Source organism: Piliocolobus tephrosceles, chromosome 5, assembly GCF_002776525.5.
Source record: "Piliocolobus tephrosceles isolate RC106 chromosome 5, ASM277652v3, whole genome shotgun sequence".
Taxonomy (NCBI): domain Eukaryota; kingdom Metazoa; phylum Chordata; class Mammalia; order Primates; family Cercopithecidae; genus Piliocolobus; species Piliocolobus tephrosceles.
Genome location: NC_045438.1, coordinates 84701919 through 84717382, shown reverse-complemented (window position 1 = coordinate 84717382; position 15464 = coordinate 84701919). Strand labels below are relative to the sequence as shown.

Genomic DNA, 15464 nt, shown 5'->3' with positions numbered 1-15464 from the left:
TATTAAATAGGGAATCCTTTCTCCATTGCTTGTTTTTGTCAGGTTTGTCAAAGATCAGATGGTTGTAGCTGTGTGGTGTTATTTCTGAGGCTCTGTTCTGTTCCATTGGTCTATATATCTGTTTTGGTACCAGTACCATGCTGTTTTGATTAATGTAGCCTTGTAGTATAGTTTGAAGTCAGGTAGCGTGATGCCTCCAGCTTTGTTCTTTTTGCTTAGGATTGTCTTGGCAATGCGGGCTCTTTTTTGGTTCCATATGAACTTTAAAGTAGTTTTTTCCAATTCTGTGAAGAAAGTCATTGGTAGCTTGATGGGGATGGCATTGAATCTATAAATTACCTTGGGCAGTATGGCCGTTTTCATGATATTGATTCTTCCTATTCATGAGCATGGAATGTTCTTCCATTTGTTTGTGTCCTCTTTTATTTCGTTGAGCAGTAGTTTGTAGTTCTCCTTGAAGAGGTCCTTCATATCCCTTGTAAGTTGTATTCCTAGCTATTTTATTCTCTTTGTAGTAATTGTGAATGGGAGCTATTTAAGCCTCAATTTTCTTATATACAAAGTAGGATAATAGGCTGGGTGTGGTGGCCCATGCCTGTAATCTCAGCACTTTCGGAGGTTGAGGCGGGCAGATCACTTGAGTCCAGGAGTTTGATACCAGCCTGGACAGCATAGCAAAACCCCTTCTCTACTAAAAATACAAAAAATTATCCAAGTGTGGTGGTATGTGCTTGTTATCCCAGCTACTTGGGAGGCTGAGACACTAGAATCCCTTGAACTAGGGAGGCAGAGGTTGCAGTGAGCTGAGATTGCACTACTGCACTCCTGCCTAGGCAACACAGCAAGACTCTGTCTCCAAAAAAAAAAGTAGTATAATGATTCCTAGTATGATTTTTTTCATAGTGTTAGTGATAATCAAAGTTTGTTCAGCAAATAAAAATGATTTGAAAACATATAATGATAAAACTTTTATAAATAAAAATAATAAATATTGTTATATATTTTTCACTCATAAAAATTAAGATCAATATGAACACATTTTATTTATGTTTATTTTTTATTTTTTTGAGGTGGAGTTTCATTCTTGTTGCCCAGGCTGCAGTATAACGGTGCAATCTCGGCTCACTGCAACCTCTACCTCCCAAGTTCAAGCAATTCTTCTGCCTCAGCCTCCCAAGTAGCTGGGGTTACAGGTGCCTACCACCACATCCAGCTAATTTATTGTATTTTTAGTAGAGACGAGGTTTCACCGTGTTGGCCAGGCTGGTCTCAAACTCCTGACTTCAGGTAATCCACCCACCTCGGCCCCACAAAGTGCTGGAATTACAGGCGTGAGCCACCACGCCCAGCTATTTTTTTTTTTTTTTTTTGAGGGGGTCTCGCTATATGGCCCAGGCCAGAGTGCAATGGCACAATCTCAGCTCACCGCAACCTCCACTTCCTGGATTCAAGCCATTCTCCTGCCTCAGCCACCCTCGTAGCTGGGATTAGAGGCATGGGTCACCACACCCGGCTAATTTTTGTACTTTTAGTAGAGACAGGGTTTCACCATGTTGGCCAGGCTGGTCTTGAACTCCTGACCTCAAGTGATCTGCTCGCCTGGACCTCCCAAAGTGCTGGGATTACAGATGTCAGCCACTGCACCTAGCCAGTGTGAACACATTTCAATGTGTGTAAAGATGTATATACATTTGTATGTATTATAATATACAATCTATATGTAATATTTACAATATTCTTAGGTTATATAGTTGTATAGACATGTCTGGCATTAGAGTTTATCATTTTGTTCCCATTTTCTATATTCAAGTGTCTAAGAGATAGACCTCATTGTATATTCCAGAGAAATTTACAATCTTTATAACTGGAAACCACACTTTAAGAACTACTGAATTATACTGTCTCCCTAGAAGGAAGTATTTGTTATTGTTTGCTCCATCCCCTCATTTTCTTAAGCTAGAACTCATCTATTAAGTTCCCACCTAAACTAGTGATTAACCTCAGTTATCCTCTGACTAGAATCAAGATGTTAACAAAAACCTTTACTCCCTCAAAATTAGGGCCCCACTTCTTCAAAACTATATGTCAACTTTGAATTTAATGAACTTAGTAATGGGTTTTTTAAAAAGTGTACTTTTAAATGTAAAAATTTAGCTGACTAAAACTAACATAGGAAAAGAAAACCAAGCACCACATGTTCTTATTTGTAAGTGGGAGCTGAACAATGAGAACTCAGGTCAGAGGGAGAGCATCAGGACAAATAGCTAATGCATGCGGGGCTTAATACCTAGGTCATGGGTTGATAGGTTCAGCAAACCACCATGGCACACGTTTACCTAAGTAAGAAACCTGCACATCCTAAGCATGTATCCCAGAACTTAAAATAAATTAAAATTTAAAACGTTACGTGACTAAACAATGTACGTTTGTAGGTAATTCGCTGGGAATTTCCTACTAAGGAGGGACATTAGAAGACCTGGTACAGCTGATGAAATTCTGAAAATCTTCATACTATGTAGAAAGCTTAGATTCATTCCTGTGCAGGTGATAGTTGAAGTTTTATTATTCTTACTTGTTGATGTTTCATGTCTTTATACCTATTTTCCCAACGAGATTTTAAATCCTTTCAGAGTGGGAAATAAACCTTGAACTTCTTTAGCACCCTCATTTCACAAATGAAGAACTGCAGCCAAGAGAAAGGAAGTGAAATATCTGAGGTCGCAGAGCAAGTTCATGGTAGAGTAAGGACTTCTTTTCATCATTTAGTATGCTTATCATGGTGTCTCATCAAAAGGCACAAAATCAGTTCATGAGTTTGATGGAGACCTGCATTTCACCTTTGCCCCCACCTCTTTCTGTTTCTTTTGTCAGACCTATGGGGCAGATAGGGGGAAGAAGATTTCTTAGAAAAAAATAATAAATGGAAAAGTAGAGGAAAAGGAAAACAATTGCAGTCTATCAAATGTGATCAGATGAGCTAGGCATTAGCCTAGTGTGTCAGGAATTAATCATTTAAATTCAAACTCTTTGTCAAGTGCTTCTCTTGATCTACACTACTGGGGTAGGAATATGGAGAACAAAAGGCAGAGACAGATGAGAGGACTAGCACTCTTGCCACATAAGTGCTAGGAGAAAGCTGTGGTTTGGCATTCTTATTAGATAGCAGTAATATGCTAAGTCAAGTCTGGAAAACAGTGCCAGCCAGCATTTTTCTCTAATGAGAAAAATAAGGCTTAGTTATAACAAGATGATAAATGAGAAAATGCTTTGTTCTTAGCTAATATCTCTTAATCCTAAAATTCAATAGTCTGTTTTACCAGTTTTTAATGATCAGTGAATTGATTGAAAAGAAATTACAGAAGTTTATAGTCATTTTTACATACTGCATTTTATAATCTGAGGTCACTGTTCACCCCTATACATACAATTCTAGAGACAAAAGTGTTAAGTACTATGGAAGCAGAAGAGAGATAAATGCATGGCAAATGTAATTCTGCCTAGCCTTTTTTTCTTTACCTATATAAGTTTTACATATATATTGACTTCTCCTCCAGAGAAAGCAGCTAGCTCAATAATAATAGGGGCTCTGTGGTATAAGTAAACAATGATATATGATTTTTTAAAAATAGATTCAGGGGGTTTCAGGTGCAGGTTTGTTACATATTGTATGACGGTGAGGTTTTGGCTTCTAGTGTGCCCATCACCTGAATAGTGAATATTGTACCTAATAAATAATTTTTCTGCCCTCACCCCTCCCAACCCTACCCCTTTTGGAGTCCACAGTGTCTGTTATTTCCCTCTGTATATACATGTGTACCTATTATTTAGCTCTCACTTATAAGTGAGAACATGTGGTATTCGATTTTCTGTTTCTGAGTTCTTTCACTTAGGATACTGGCCTCCAGCTCCATCCATGTTACTGCAAAAGACATGCTATCAGTGAATGATTTTAGTATGACTAACAGACAGGATTGATGAGGTTGGAGATTACTAATTTAAGAGGGTATATTGCACATTACAAGGCAACCCACAGTCTAATGTAAATGTATTTTTTAAACATACATTTTTAAAAAATGTTGGAACCAATATTTACATATTGAGAAATTTTACATTACAAATTCAGACTTTTGAAAAATCAGGAAATCTAGGCCACATCCAGCAAGACAAAATATGGTTGCTCTTACTTAAAAAAGAGACTGAGGCTGGGCACGGTGGCCCACACCTGTAATCCCATCTCTTCGGAAGGCCAAGGCAAGCAGATCAGCCTGGGCAACATAATGAGACTCCATCTCTACAAAAAAAAAAATACAAAAATTAGCCAGGTGTGGTGGTGTGGACCTATATATAGTCCCAGCTACTTGGAAGGCTGAGACAAGAGGATCACTTGACCCTGGGAGGTAAAGGCTGCAGTGAGCTAAGATCGCACCATTGCATTCCAGCCTGGTCGCTAGAGCAAGATCCTTTCTCAAAAATTAAAAATAAATAAAAGAGAGACTGAGTGTTAGGTTTTCATTCATTAATGTACTCTTCATTTAACCAATATTTTTCTAGTGCCTATTATGTGCCAGGTGTTAATCTAGGTTTTGAGAATACAGGAGTGAACCAAACAGCCAAAACTTCTACCTTTCTCATTGTATCAGGGAGACAGACAATAAATAAGATAAATAAGTAAAACATCTGTTAGTGATAAGTGCTGAGGTAAAAACAATGAAGCAGAGAAGAGGGATATGAAGTTCCATGTGCATAGGAAGTGGAATCGAAATTTTAGATAAGGACCTGACTGAGAGGGTAAATTTTGAGTAAAGACCTAAAGGAAGTCGCAGAGCTTGCCATTCAAGAATCTGGAGGAAGGGAATTCTAAGCAGGTAGAAAGGATCTGAGGTTGGAGCATGTCTACCATATTTGAAGAAGAGCAAGGAGGCTGCTATGTATTGCTTTGCTTTTCTTTTTTCTTTTTGAGACAGTTTCGCTCTGTCACCCAGGCTGGAGTACAGTGGTGCAATCATAGCTTGCTGCAACCTTGACCTTCTGGGCTCAAGCAGTCTTCCTACCTCAGCCTCCTGAGTATCTAGGACTACAGGCACATGCCACCATGCCCAGCTAATTAAAAAAAATTTTTTTTTTTGGTAGAGACAGGGTCTCTTGCTATGTTGCTCACTATCAAGCTGGTCTTGAACTCATGGGCTCAAGTGATCCCCCTGCTATGGCCTCCCAAAGTGCTGGGATTATGGGTGTGAACCACTATGCCGAGCCTGTTTTTCTTATAGCAGATAAATATTTCTGTTCCTTTGTCAAAAGTTAGTAAAGACTAAAAAGTCTTCATGCTTCAAGAACAGAGAAAGCATATCTCTTTAGTAAATAATGCATATTCCTAGACAAAGTGTATCTCTGTAGAAAGGAATCATTCTAAACACAATTATGAAACAAAATGGTGACAGCTATGACTAGTATACAGAAAAAATGCCTGAGGAAAAATTTAATGAATGGAAAGTAGGGTTAATATTTCAGAAGGCTTTATTTTCACATGTACATGGTATGATGCTGCTGTAATGTATTCAATGGAATTTTTTTTTTTTTTTGAGACCAAGTCTCACTCTGTGTCCCAGGCTGGAGTGCAACGTTGCGATCTTGGCTCACTACAGCCTCCGTCTCCCGGGTTCAAGTGATTCTCCTGCCTCAGCCTCCTGAGTAGCTGGGATTACAGGCCCCTGCCACCACACCCAGCTAATTTTTGTATTTTTAGTACAGACGGGGTTTCTCCAGGTTGGCCAGGCTGGTCTTGAACTCCTGACCTCAGGTGATCCACCTGTCTCGGCCTCCCAAAGTGCTGGGATTACAGGCGTGAGCCACCCCGCCCAGCCCAAAAATTTTCTCATATATCAAAACCTTTTACAGGTTTGAGTTTGTAAAATAGTGTCCATAAGTACATTAAGAATTATTGTTTTAAGACCAGGTGCAGTGTCTCATGCTTCTAGTCCCAACATTTTGGGAGGCCAAGGTGGGCAGATCACTTGAGGTTAGAAGTTTGAGACCAGCCTGGCCAACATGGTGAAACCCCGTCTCTGCTAAAAATACAAAAATTAGCTGGGCATTGTGGCAGACACCTGTAATCCCAGCTACTCAGGAGGCTGAGGCAGGAGAACAGCTTGAGCCTGGGAGACAGAGGTTGCAGTGAGCTGAGATTGCGCCAGTGCACTCCAGCCTGAGCAACAGAAGAAGACTCCATCTCCACAAAATAAACAAACAAAAAAGAATTACTGCTTTGAATAAGTAAAGGCAGTTACATATGTGCAGGTATATAGGTAAGATGGAGAACTTACAGGACAGGTTATAAGAAAATGTTAATCATTTGTGATGTTTTTTGTTGCAATTGATAAAAACACATATAAATAACAATGAAACCTTTATTATGTGGAGATTAGGTTCTAAAGTCAGCACGTAAGGTGAAGATCTGGGATGGTCAAAATTACTCTTGAAAAATCCCTTAGAAAGGTATAGCAAACCTCTCATTTGTTAAGTCCATCATAGCCAGTTTCTTTCCCCATTGTTGGAACCAATCACCATTTCCTCAGTTGAGTGCCAGATGATATAGTCTGCCATGTTGTGTGGAACAAAACAAAACAATACAATACAATACAAAACATTTTCTAGGCCAGTCACGGTGGCTCACACCTGTAATCCCAGCACTTTGGGTGGCTGAGGTGGATGGATCACTTGAGGTCAGGAGATCAAGACCAGCATGGCCAACATGGTAAAACTCCATCTCTACTAAAAATACAAAATGTTAGCCAGGTGTGGTGGTGGGCACCTGTAATCCCAGCTACTCGGGAGGCTGAGGCAGGAGAACCGCTTGAACCCGGGAGGTGGAGGTTGCAGTGAGCAGAGAGTGGGACTTCATCTTAAAATTTTTATTTTTATTTTAAAATAAAAATAATGATTATAACAAAACAAAACATTTTTTAAACACTAGAACTCTACTCAACACAGGGATGCACCACACAGTGAAAAGTATGAAAGAACTAAGACCACCTAGGAGAAAAACATGTTTATATCCCTCATTGAACACTTATTCCAGGGCAGGTATGTTCCTTGAGTATGCAGTATTGCCCTATAGTGTGTAAAGTATTTCTTTTCTCTCCTTATCCAAGTAAATGGAATGAAGATACTCACTTCTACTGCATCACCCAGATACTTGTACACATAGCTATTCCTCAAGGCAAAAGAAAATAGGGAGCACAAGTAGCATGCAGTATGATTATTATTCAGTAATAGAGTTCATTTTCTTCAAAATATTTCCCCTATTTAAAAGCTATTTAAGCACACATCAAGGCAATTAATGGCTTTATGCCATCTGTATGTCATGGCACACAGTAAAAAACTAAAGAACTAAAGTTTAGAGCTAAAGTATACCCTCCCAGTGGTGGTTAAAACAATTTTTGATTATGGCTACTTTTGTTATGATAGGAGACATAGATTTTGTTATGATAGGAGACATAGATTTTGAAATTATCAATCAACTCAAATAATGGGAGGGAAAAACATTTAGGTGCTAAAAACTTTTATTTAATCTGCCCTGTGCTTTCAGGTAATGACTCATAGATCGTTGACCAAGGAATTGATTTCCTAAGTGAGTTGGTGTTTAGGAAGATATATCATATTTATTGCTTTATAGAGGTTAGATTTGCTTGAATTTATTGATATCTGAGTTATTTTCTAAATGTTTGACCACTAAAAATAATAGGTATCTGCAAGATATTACTGAAATAAAGACACAGCTCAGCAAAGCCTTTATTTGACTTCTTAAAGGAGAAAAATATTGAAAACCATGGCACAGATGATAATCCTTTAAGAAAATGTTACAGAGTAAGCAGTTATAAAAGGAATTGAGGGCTGAAAATTACTTCATAGGATATAATGTTTTAAAATATTTCTAAACTATTTCAGGAAGCTCTAGAAAACATCTCTCTCCCCCCAACAAAACCTTTTGAAACTGTTTTGTGAGATTAATCATCCATAGGTTTCTTTTCTTTTCTTCTTTTCCTGTATCTAAATCTCTAATATGGAGATTAGGGCTAGTTTTCGGTTGTGGGTTTTTTTTTTATACAAATGAGGTCTCACTATGTTGTTCACCCAGGTCTTAAACTCCTAAACTCGAGCTATCCTCCTGCCTCAGCCTTCGAAAATGCTGGGATTACAGGTGTGAGCCACCACACCTGCATAGATTTCTTAAGACACTCCCTCATGTCATCATTCTTGCTAGATTCTAAATTATAAAGCTTGTTGGCTTCAGATTTATTTATTTTTTTATTCTTTTTTATCTTAATTGGTAAAGCAAATAAAACCAGTATTGGAGATCTCAGCAAGAGGCAGGGACTCATCAGAATCACTTGTGTTTCTGCCATAGTCTTTTCATTTTCCCCTTCAAACACACTAAAACACTTGAGCAGTACTTTAGGAAAAGTATACATCATAAGCAGAACTTCAGCAAGTTCATTAGGTTGGTACCATTCTATCTGGTGATCTCACTCTTCTGATGCTAGCAAGGTGGAGGATAAAGCACCTTCCCTCACTGTGGTGCACAGCAGGTGATGGGCACAGGCAAGCATCCAATAAGGTGCTTTCTTACACACTTGTAATTTTGGGGCCCAAGGTATTGTGGGAATGCTAGAGGTACCAGGAGATTAAAATACAGTGTCAATTCTAGCATGTGTAAAGTATCACCAGACTTGATACTAAATCGGAAATGCTCAGCCTGTATTCTGGATTTTATATGTATTTCAAATTGTCATAAATTAATTTGTAGTTTTGAATCTTCTCATCAGTTTTCCAGAAATTTTATATAGCCATGAAGTAGATTGTATTATTATGCTCTTTTATCAGCTGACTTATGTATTAATAATATATTCTGTGATTTTTAGGAGGAAACACAATTATTACTAGAAAACCTGCATGTTTATCATATGAATTACTTCCTGGTTTTGAGATGTCTTCATAAGTTCACCTCTTCTCTTCCCAAGTATCCACTAGGTCGACAGGTAATCCAAGCCACCTCATTTGGAATCTGTGAAGTAGGAATGTTAGTATTTTCTTGCTTTGGTTTTTGTAGCATTCAGGCATCAGAATGTGAAATGAAGACAATCTTTACAATGAGAGCACAATCTAAATCCATTCCAGCTGTACACATTACTGGTAATTGAAATTGTTTTTTGTTCAGATGGCCACAGCTAGAAACAGCCATATGAAACCCAGTGGTGTTGCTTTCCCTACAATGTTTTTGTACTAAGGCATTTGAACTTTCCTTCTTTAACACTTGCTTGTCACCTGTACTGAGAGAGCTGTTTCTCTTTCCTTAATGGAAGAGGGAATTTGTTTGAGAATGCTTGATAGTTAACCTTGCACTATACCCAGAATAAAAAGAGAAGCAGTACTTCTGCTCCTTGAAAAATTATGCTCAGCTGGCCTTTATGTCATACCATAAACCTATCAACCATCTGTAGAGTAGATTTTAGCGGAAGAATTCTATATTCCTAGATCACCTTAGCTCAAAGCTTTGGAGAACAAATACCAGTATGTAAGAATGACTTGTTGGCTGGGTGTAGTGACTCATGCCTGTAATCTCAGCACTTTGGGAAGCCAAGGCAGGTGGATCACCTGAGGTCAGCAGTTCAAGACCATCCTGGCCAACATGGTAAAACCCTGTCTCTACTAAAAATACAAAAATTAGCCCCGTGTGGTGGCACATGCCTGTAGTCCCAGCTGTGAGGGAGGCTGAGGCAGGAGGATGGCTTCAACCTGGGAGGTGGAGGTTGCATTGAGCTGAGATCACTGCACTCCAGCCTGGATGACAGAGTAGACTCTGTCTTAAAAAAAAAAAAAACGAATGACTTGTTCATGAGGTGATTTTTGCCATTGAGCCTTAAATGAGCCTTTTTTTTCTCATTTTTCCTTTATCGGTTTCTTCTTTTAAAATGACCAGTGATATTAGCCAATCTCAGTATAGTCTCATTTTACTTTTATTTAAATTGCATTCTTATAAAGCCTGATGCATGAGATATATGCCAAGTCTATTATTATCTAAATAAAATGACTTTTAATAACATTAATTTTTTTGTGTTGACCAGAAATGATTTTGCCAGACTAGTAGTGTGTATACACTTTTGGTTCCTCACAAATGTGTTGTTCACTTACAGATCAGAGAGTTGTACTGCACATGTTTAGAAAAGAACATATGGGATTCAGAGGAGTATGCATCAGTCTTGCAGCTGCTGAGGTAGTTTTGTTTTTTCTTGCTTTTCTGTTTTTGTCTGCTATAAGCCTGCCAGTAAGTAACACCTTCCTCTAGAACCCTGCCTGCCAAAAAGTTTCATAGATAGCCATGTTGTGTCTAAGAATAATTGCATATATCTTGAATTTATCCATGTAGCTTATGATGTTTTTAATATAGCAACCATCCATTTCTTTGCTGGTTTAACCTTGCATTTGAGCTTGTGGTTTTTAAAGGAAAATCCATGATTGTTTAGTCAAATACTGACACTACCCTATGAGAACTTAGCTATGGATCATTTGAATCCAGCCAACTTGACATCATGGCAGGGAAAGCAAGTCATGAAAAGTGAGGTCACCATGTCCCCAATCTGGTTGATGGAGGAAGAGCATCACTGGGTGATAGGTACCCAGTGGTCACAGCTGACCTTGATTAGGAGCAGCAAGGAGTAGGCAGTGGCCTTGGTGCCTTCCCCCACCTTAACATTGGCTAATTCATAAATTATTTATCTAATAATATATAAGTAAATAAGATATTTTAGTGTTAAAGTTATTATTTATATTACTTGATTTCACTTCTTATATGTATAGTTACTTTTTAGTCTTCCATAAAAATAATGACACTTGGTTAGTGATAAGGGGAAATCAAATGTGAGCTAAGTTTCGCCAGTTTTATAATTTTCCTTAGAGGTTGTAAATGCTTATATAAAAATATTTTAAAGAAGTCTGAAAACTGAATATTTATTAAGTCTTGCTTTCCTCTGGGCCCACAAGAAAAGAACAGATGGGCACAGTAGGAGGAAAATTCACACTGAAAGCATTTTAAATCCAGAGACTTCATAATACAAATATTAGTGATCTAGCAGGTGCAGCTTAAGATAGAAAATGAATTTCGTGCTATCTGGAAAAATACCTCCCCATGGAAACTAGATTACCACTGAAAAGCTGTGTTTTATTTCATTTTTTAAAATCCCAATAAGATTTATTTTTTCTTATTTTTTTAACCCATAAGGAAACTAAAAAATCCCAATAAGATTTCTATGTATTTATAAGCTTACGTCAACTAGAATATTTCTGAGACTTATTTTGCTTTCTATTCAAGTAAATATACCTATCTTATACACCCAGTTGAATCTTCCAGGGTTTTCTCTTTTAAGCTTTGTGATCAGTAATTGTCTTCCTTCTCCAGTGAGATGTTCCCAAATTCATAGATTCTTTTGTCAAGGAGGAACTTGTTATTTTTGTTCTGAACCTCCCAACACCAGTTGTCTTAGGGTACAGTCAAGAACCAAGAATGCCAGTTCCAAAGTAGGGTAAGGAAACCTGAGTGGCAGTAGTAATGGTGACAGCAGTAACCATCACTTATTGAAGGCTTGCTGTGTGCAAGGCACTTTGTTAGGCACTCTCAGTACATTTTCCAATCTAAAACTCTTAATATACCTTTATGGTAGATATTATTAGTCACACTTTACCCCTGAAGAATCTGAAACACACACAGGCATTAAGTGACTTGCCTGAGACCACCTAGCTGCTGAGGGAACCAGGATTCTACTCCAGGTCTGACTTCAAAGCTGTTATACCTTCTGCTATTCTTTGCCAAGATCTAAAATACGGATTTGGAGATCTGAGTACAGCAGAAGCAAAAAATAGAAAGTGAGATTTCATTTTGCTAAGCTGAGGTCAGAAACATGGGCAGTCAAAAGCAAAGCAATGTAAAAAGCACTACACGTCAAATATAATACCTACAGCAAGGACAGGCAGGGGTCTGGGTCCTACAAAAGAGGAAAGGAATCAGGGAACCTCTGGGCTGGAATCAGCCTTTTCTCCTTTGTACAGATTTGATGTAGAACAGAAGTCAGGGACACTTTTTAGTTAAGGCATACTCAGTAGGCATCACCTAAACTTAACAAGACCATTCTCATCACCTGTCTTGAAACTTTATTTAACTCATTACAGAAAAGACTAAAATGATCCCTGAATGACGCTTTGGAAAGAATAACTGCTAAGGTACTATTAGAAACATAATCTAATTAAATTTCCTATTTGAAATTTTTTGTAAGAATCAGCTTAAATGATTTTTCAAGAAAAAATCCTTTTTACAGATTGAGCGTCTCTAATCTGAAAATCTGAAATTCAAAGTCCTCTAAAATTTGAAACACTTCAAATTTCAAAACTTTATGAGCACTTGTGATACCACAAGTGGAAAATTCCACACCTGACCTCATGAAATGGGTTGCAGCAAAACAGAGGCACACCACACAGTTTATTCAGCTTGCCATCATTTGTTGCTGTTGTTTAACACTGATACAGGTATTACTTAGTTACACTGAACACAGTATTTTTTCACTGTACCAATGGTGTGTCCTGTTTTTTAAGTGTTAAGTGCTTATATGTGAATAAGTGTAAGAAAATGTTTGCATATGAATTCAAGAGTCAATAATGATGGGGATACCAAACAACTACAGACTGATTGTCCATCTAGTTGGCCAAGATAGTGACACCTTTGCTTTCTGATGATTCAGTGTACCTTGTTTCATGCACAAAATTATTTAAATTATTGTATGAAATTTCTTTCAAGCTATGTGCACAAGGTGTATTTGAAACATAAATGAATTTTGTGTTTACACATGCATCCAATTCTCAAGATAATCTCATTATGCACATATAGCAAATATTCCAAAATCTGAAAAAATCCAAAATGCAGAACACTTCTGTTCCCAAGCATTTCACATAGGGATACTCAATCTGTATGTGGAAGCTGACACGTTTAAATAATCATAGATCAGATGATATCTAGCCCATTCAGAGTAGTATGGCTGTAGACATCCCTTTACCTCTAATTCTTCTGCTTTGTTTGGGAAGAACATGGAAGAAAAGGTGACTTCTGCCCTGCTCTTACCCCCACTATAGTGGCTTCCTACCTTCCCCCAACAACTCTCTTGCGTGTTAGAGAGAAGGGGCTCTCCCAGCACAGAGTTGCATTCCTCCCCCCAATTTATTCTAATTTATTAATTTAGTTCCACCCCTTCTGAGCCTGCAGCCTGGGGACTGCAGAGTAGCTGCCCCAGTCCCTCCCAGGCCTGACCTAGCCTGGGGAGTGGGACAAGGCTTGGGTGTGGCCCTGTTGGAGGTTGATCTTGCTGTTTTTATTTCTTGCCTTTATGTTTGTGTTCTGTGATACTGTTGAGAAAGAAGAGGCCAGGCACAGTGGCTTACAACTGTAATCCCAGCACTTTGGGAGGCCGAGGTGGGCGGATCACTTGAGCTCAGGAGTTTGAGACCAGCCTGGGTAACATGGTGAAACCCCTCCTCTGCCAAAAATACAAAAACAAAATTAGCCTGGCATGGTGGTGCACATCTGGGGTCCTGTCCTCGGAGGCTGAAGTGGGAGGATCACTTGAGCCTGGGAGGCAAAGGTTGCCTTGAGCTGAGATCACATCACTTCACTGGAGCCTGGGTGACAGTGAGATTTCGTCTCAAAAATATACATATAAAAGAAAGAGAATAATAAAGAAATGTGAGCAAAGCAGAAGGAGGTGGATTCAAACCCCAGTATGTCACGGCTCATGCCTTTTCTTTAGTGGTGGGAGACCCTTATCTTGTAAAGGGAATGTGTCCCCTTCCTCAACCTCTAGTGTATTTCACAGAAAACAAAACCTCCCAATAAAACTGTTGAAACCTGGAAAATAAAACAAACAATATGTCATCTACTTGATGAAATATCTGGTGACCATTTAAAAAATATTTACAGTGACTTTGTAATAATGTGGGAGAATGTTTATGTCACATATTTATTAATGGAAAAAGACCAACATAATTTTATATCACAGTTATTTTTTAAATGTATGCAACAGACATCGATGTGTGTGGGGAGCATGCAAGTACGCATTTATAATATATGCCATAATTGGACATGAGCGCAGTGGTTCTACGTGTGTTCTGCCTTTCCTTGCTCGGTCAACTCTTGGAGTATGAAGACCACATCCCTGTATGGGATACGAGTGGGTTAGTTTTTCACTCAACCCTGTGTCATTATATAAGGATATGTTTCCATTAAAAAGCCATTTGGGAACAGAAGGTAGTAACAAATGATGCTAACCCAGCAGTGAACTAGGTAAGTACAACTGTTTTTCATTATCAGATGTGAAAGACTGTAAGAGGAAAATTGTACCCCTCTATTGGAGAGAATTTCTAAATACCCATCTAGAAATCAAACACTAGGCCAGTAATTTTTCATATTTTTAAAATTCACACAACCTTGCATAAATAAGGTTTTAAGGGTTATTGTAAATCAGAGCCAGCTGGGCACAGTGGCTCACGCCTGTAATCCCAGTGCTTTGGGAGGCCAAGGTGGGGCAGATCACGAGATCAGGAGATCAGGAGTTCAAGACCAGCCTGACCAACATGGTGAAACCCTGTCTCTACTAAAAATACAAAAAATTAGCCAGGCGTGGTAGCAGGCACCTGTAATCCTAGCTACTCGGGAGGCTAAGGCAGGAGAATCGCTTAAAGTTAGGAGGCAGAGGTTGCAGTGAGCTGAGACCTTGCCATTGCACTCCAGCTTGGGCAACCAAACGAGACTCCATCTCAAAAAAAAAAAAAAAAAGTCAGAGCCTTAACTTAAAGGAGTATGTTGGATCAGCCAGTGCTGAAGAGTACTACAGCAGTAGATTATTGAATTGGGGATAATGAAAAGTGTGCCCCACGTCTTAGGGGAATTTATGTCCCCTACCTCATCAATTGAGAATTACTCATCTACAGTTATTCCATTTTCTTTCAAATAAGGAAACCAAGGCCAGAAACATTGACTTTTGTACAGTTGACAGAGCTGAAACTCTTTCAACCCTATTCCAGTTACTTAGAGGTGGTAATAAAAAGAAATTTATGGTTTTGTGGCCAGTAGTCCATGTTCAGAGTGTATCCAAAATTTTAAACGAGCAGAGCAAGCTTCTGTGGACTCAGACCCCCCTCCCCCATCCTGACACTAGTCATATTGGCACAGGACACAGATATAAATGAAAGGAGCCACAGTGTCTAGTCTGCTTATCCTAAGTATAACCTTATGAACTTGCAAAGAAACAGACTTACAAATCGATGGTGATTGATAGCTGGAGGAATTTATCTTAGGCTAAAGGAATTATTCTAATTTCTGAGTAAGGCTTTTGACTTAAACAGTAATATATTAGCAGGTCAGCTGAGCT

The 15464-nt window shown here is 38.6% G+C and overlaps 1 protein-coding gene across 6 annotated transcripts in view; it reads left to right on the top strand.

Annotated features, from left to right (window-relative positions):
- Nucleotides 1-15464, top strand: part of ORC3 (origin recognition complex subunit 3) — a 72923-nt gene that overhangs the window by 32631 nt on the left and 24828 nt on the right. For all 6 annotated transcript variants that reach the window (XM_023205257.2, XM_023205256.2, XM_023205259.2 and 3 more), the window contains 2 exons: nt 8919-9035; nt 10191-10270. In XM_023205257.2, coding sequence (XP_023061025.1) covers nt 8919-9035; nt 10191-10270 — 197 coding nt within the window. The remainder of the gene's footprint in view (nt 1-8918; nt 9036-10190; nt 10271-15464) is intronic.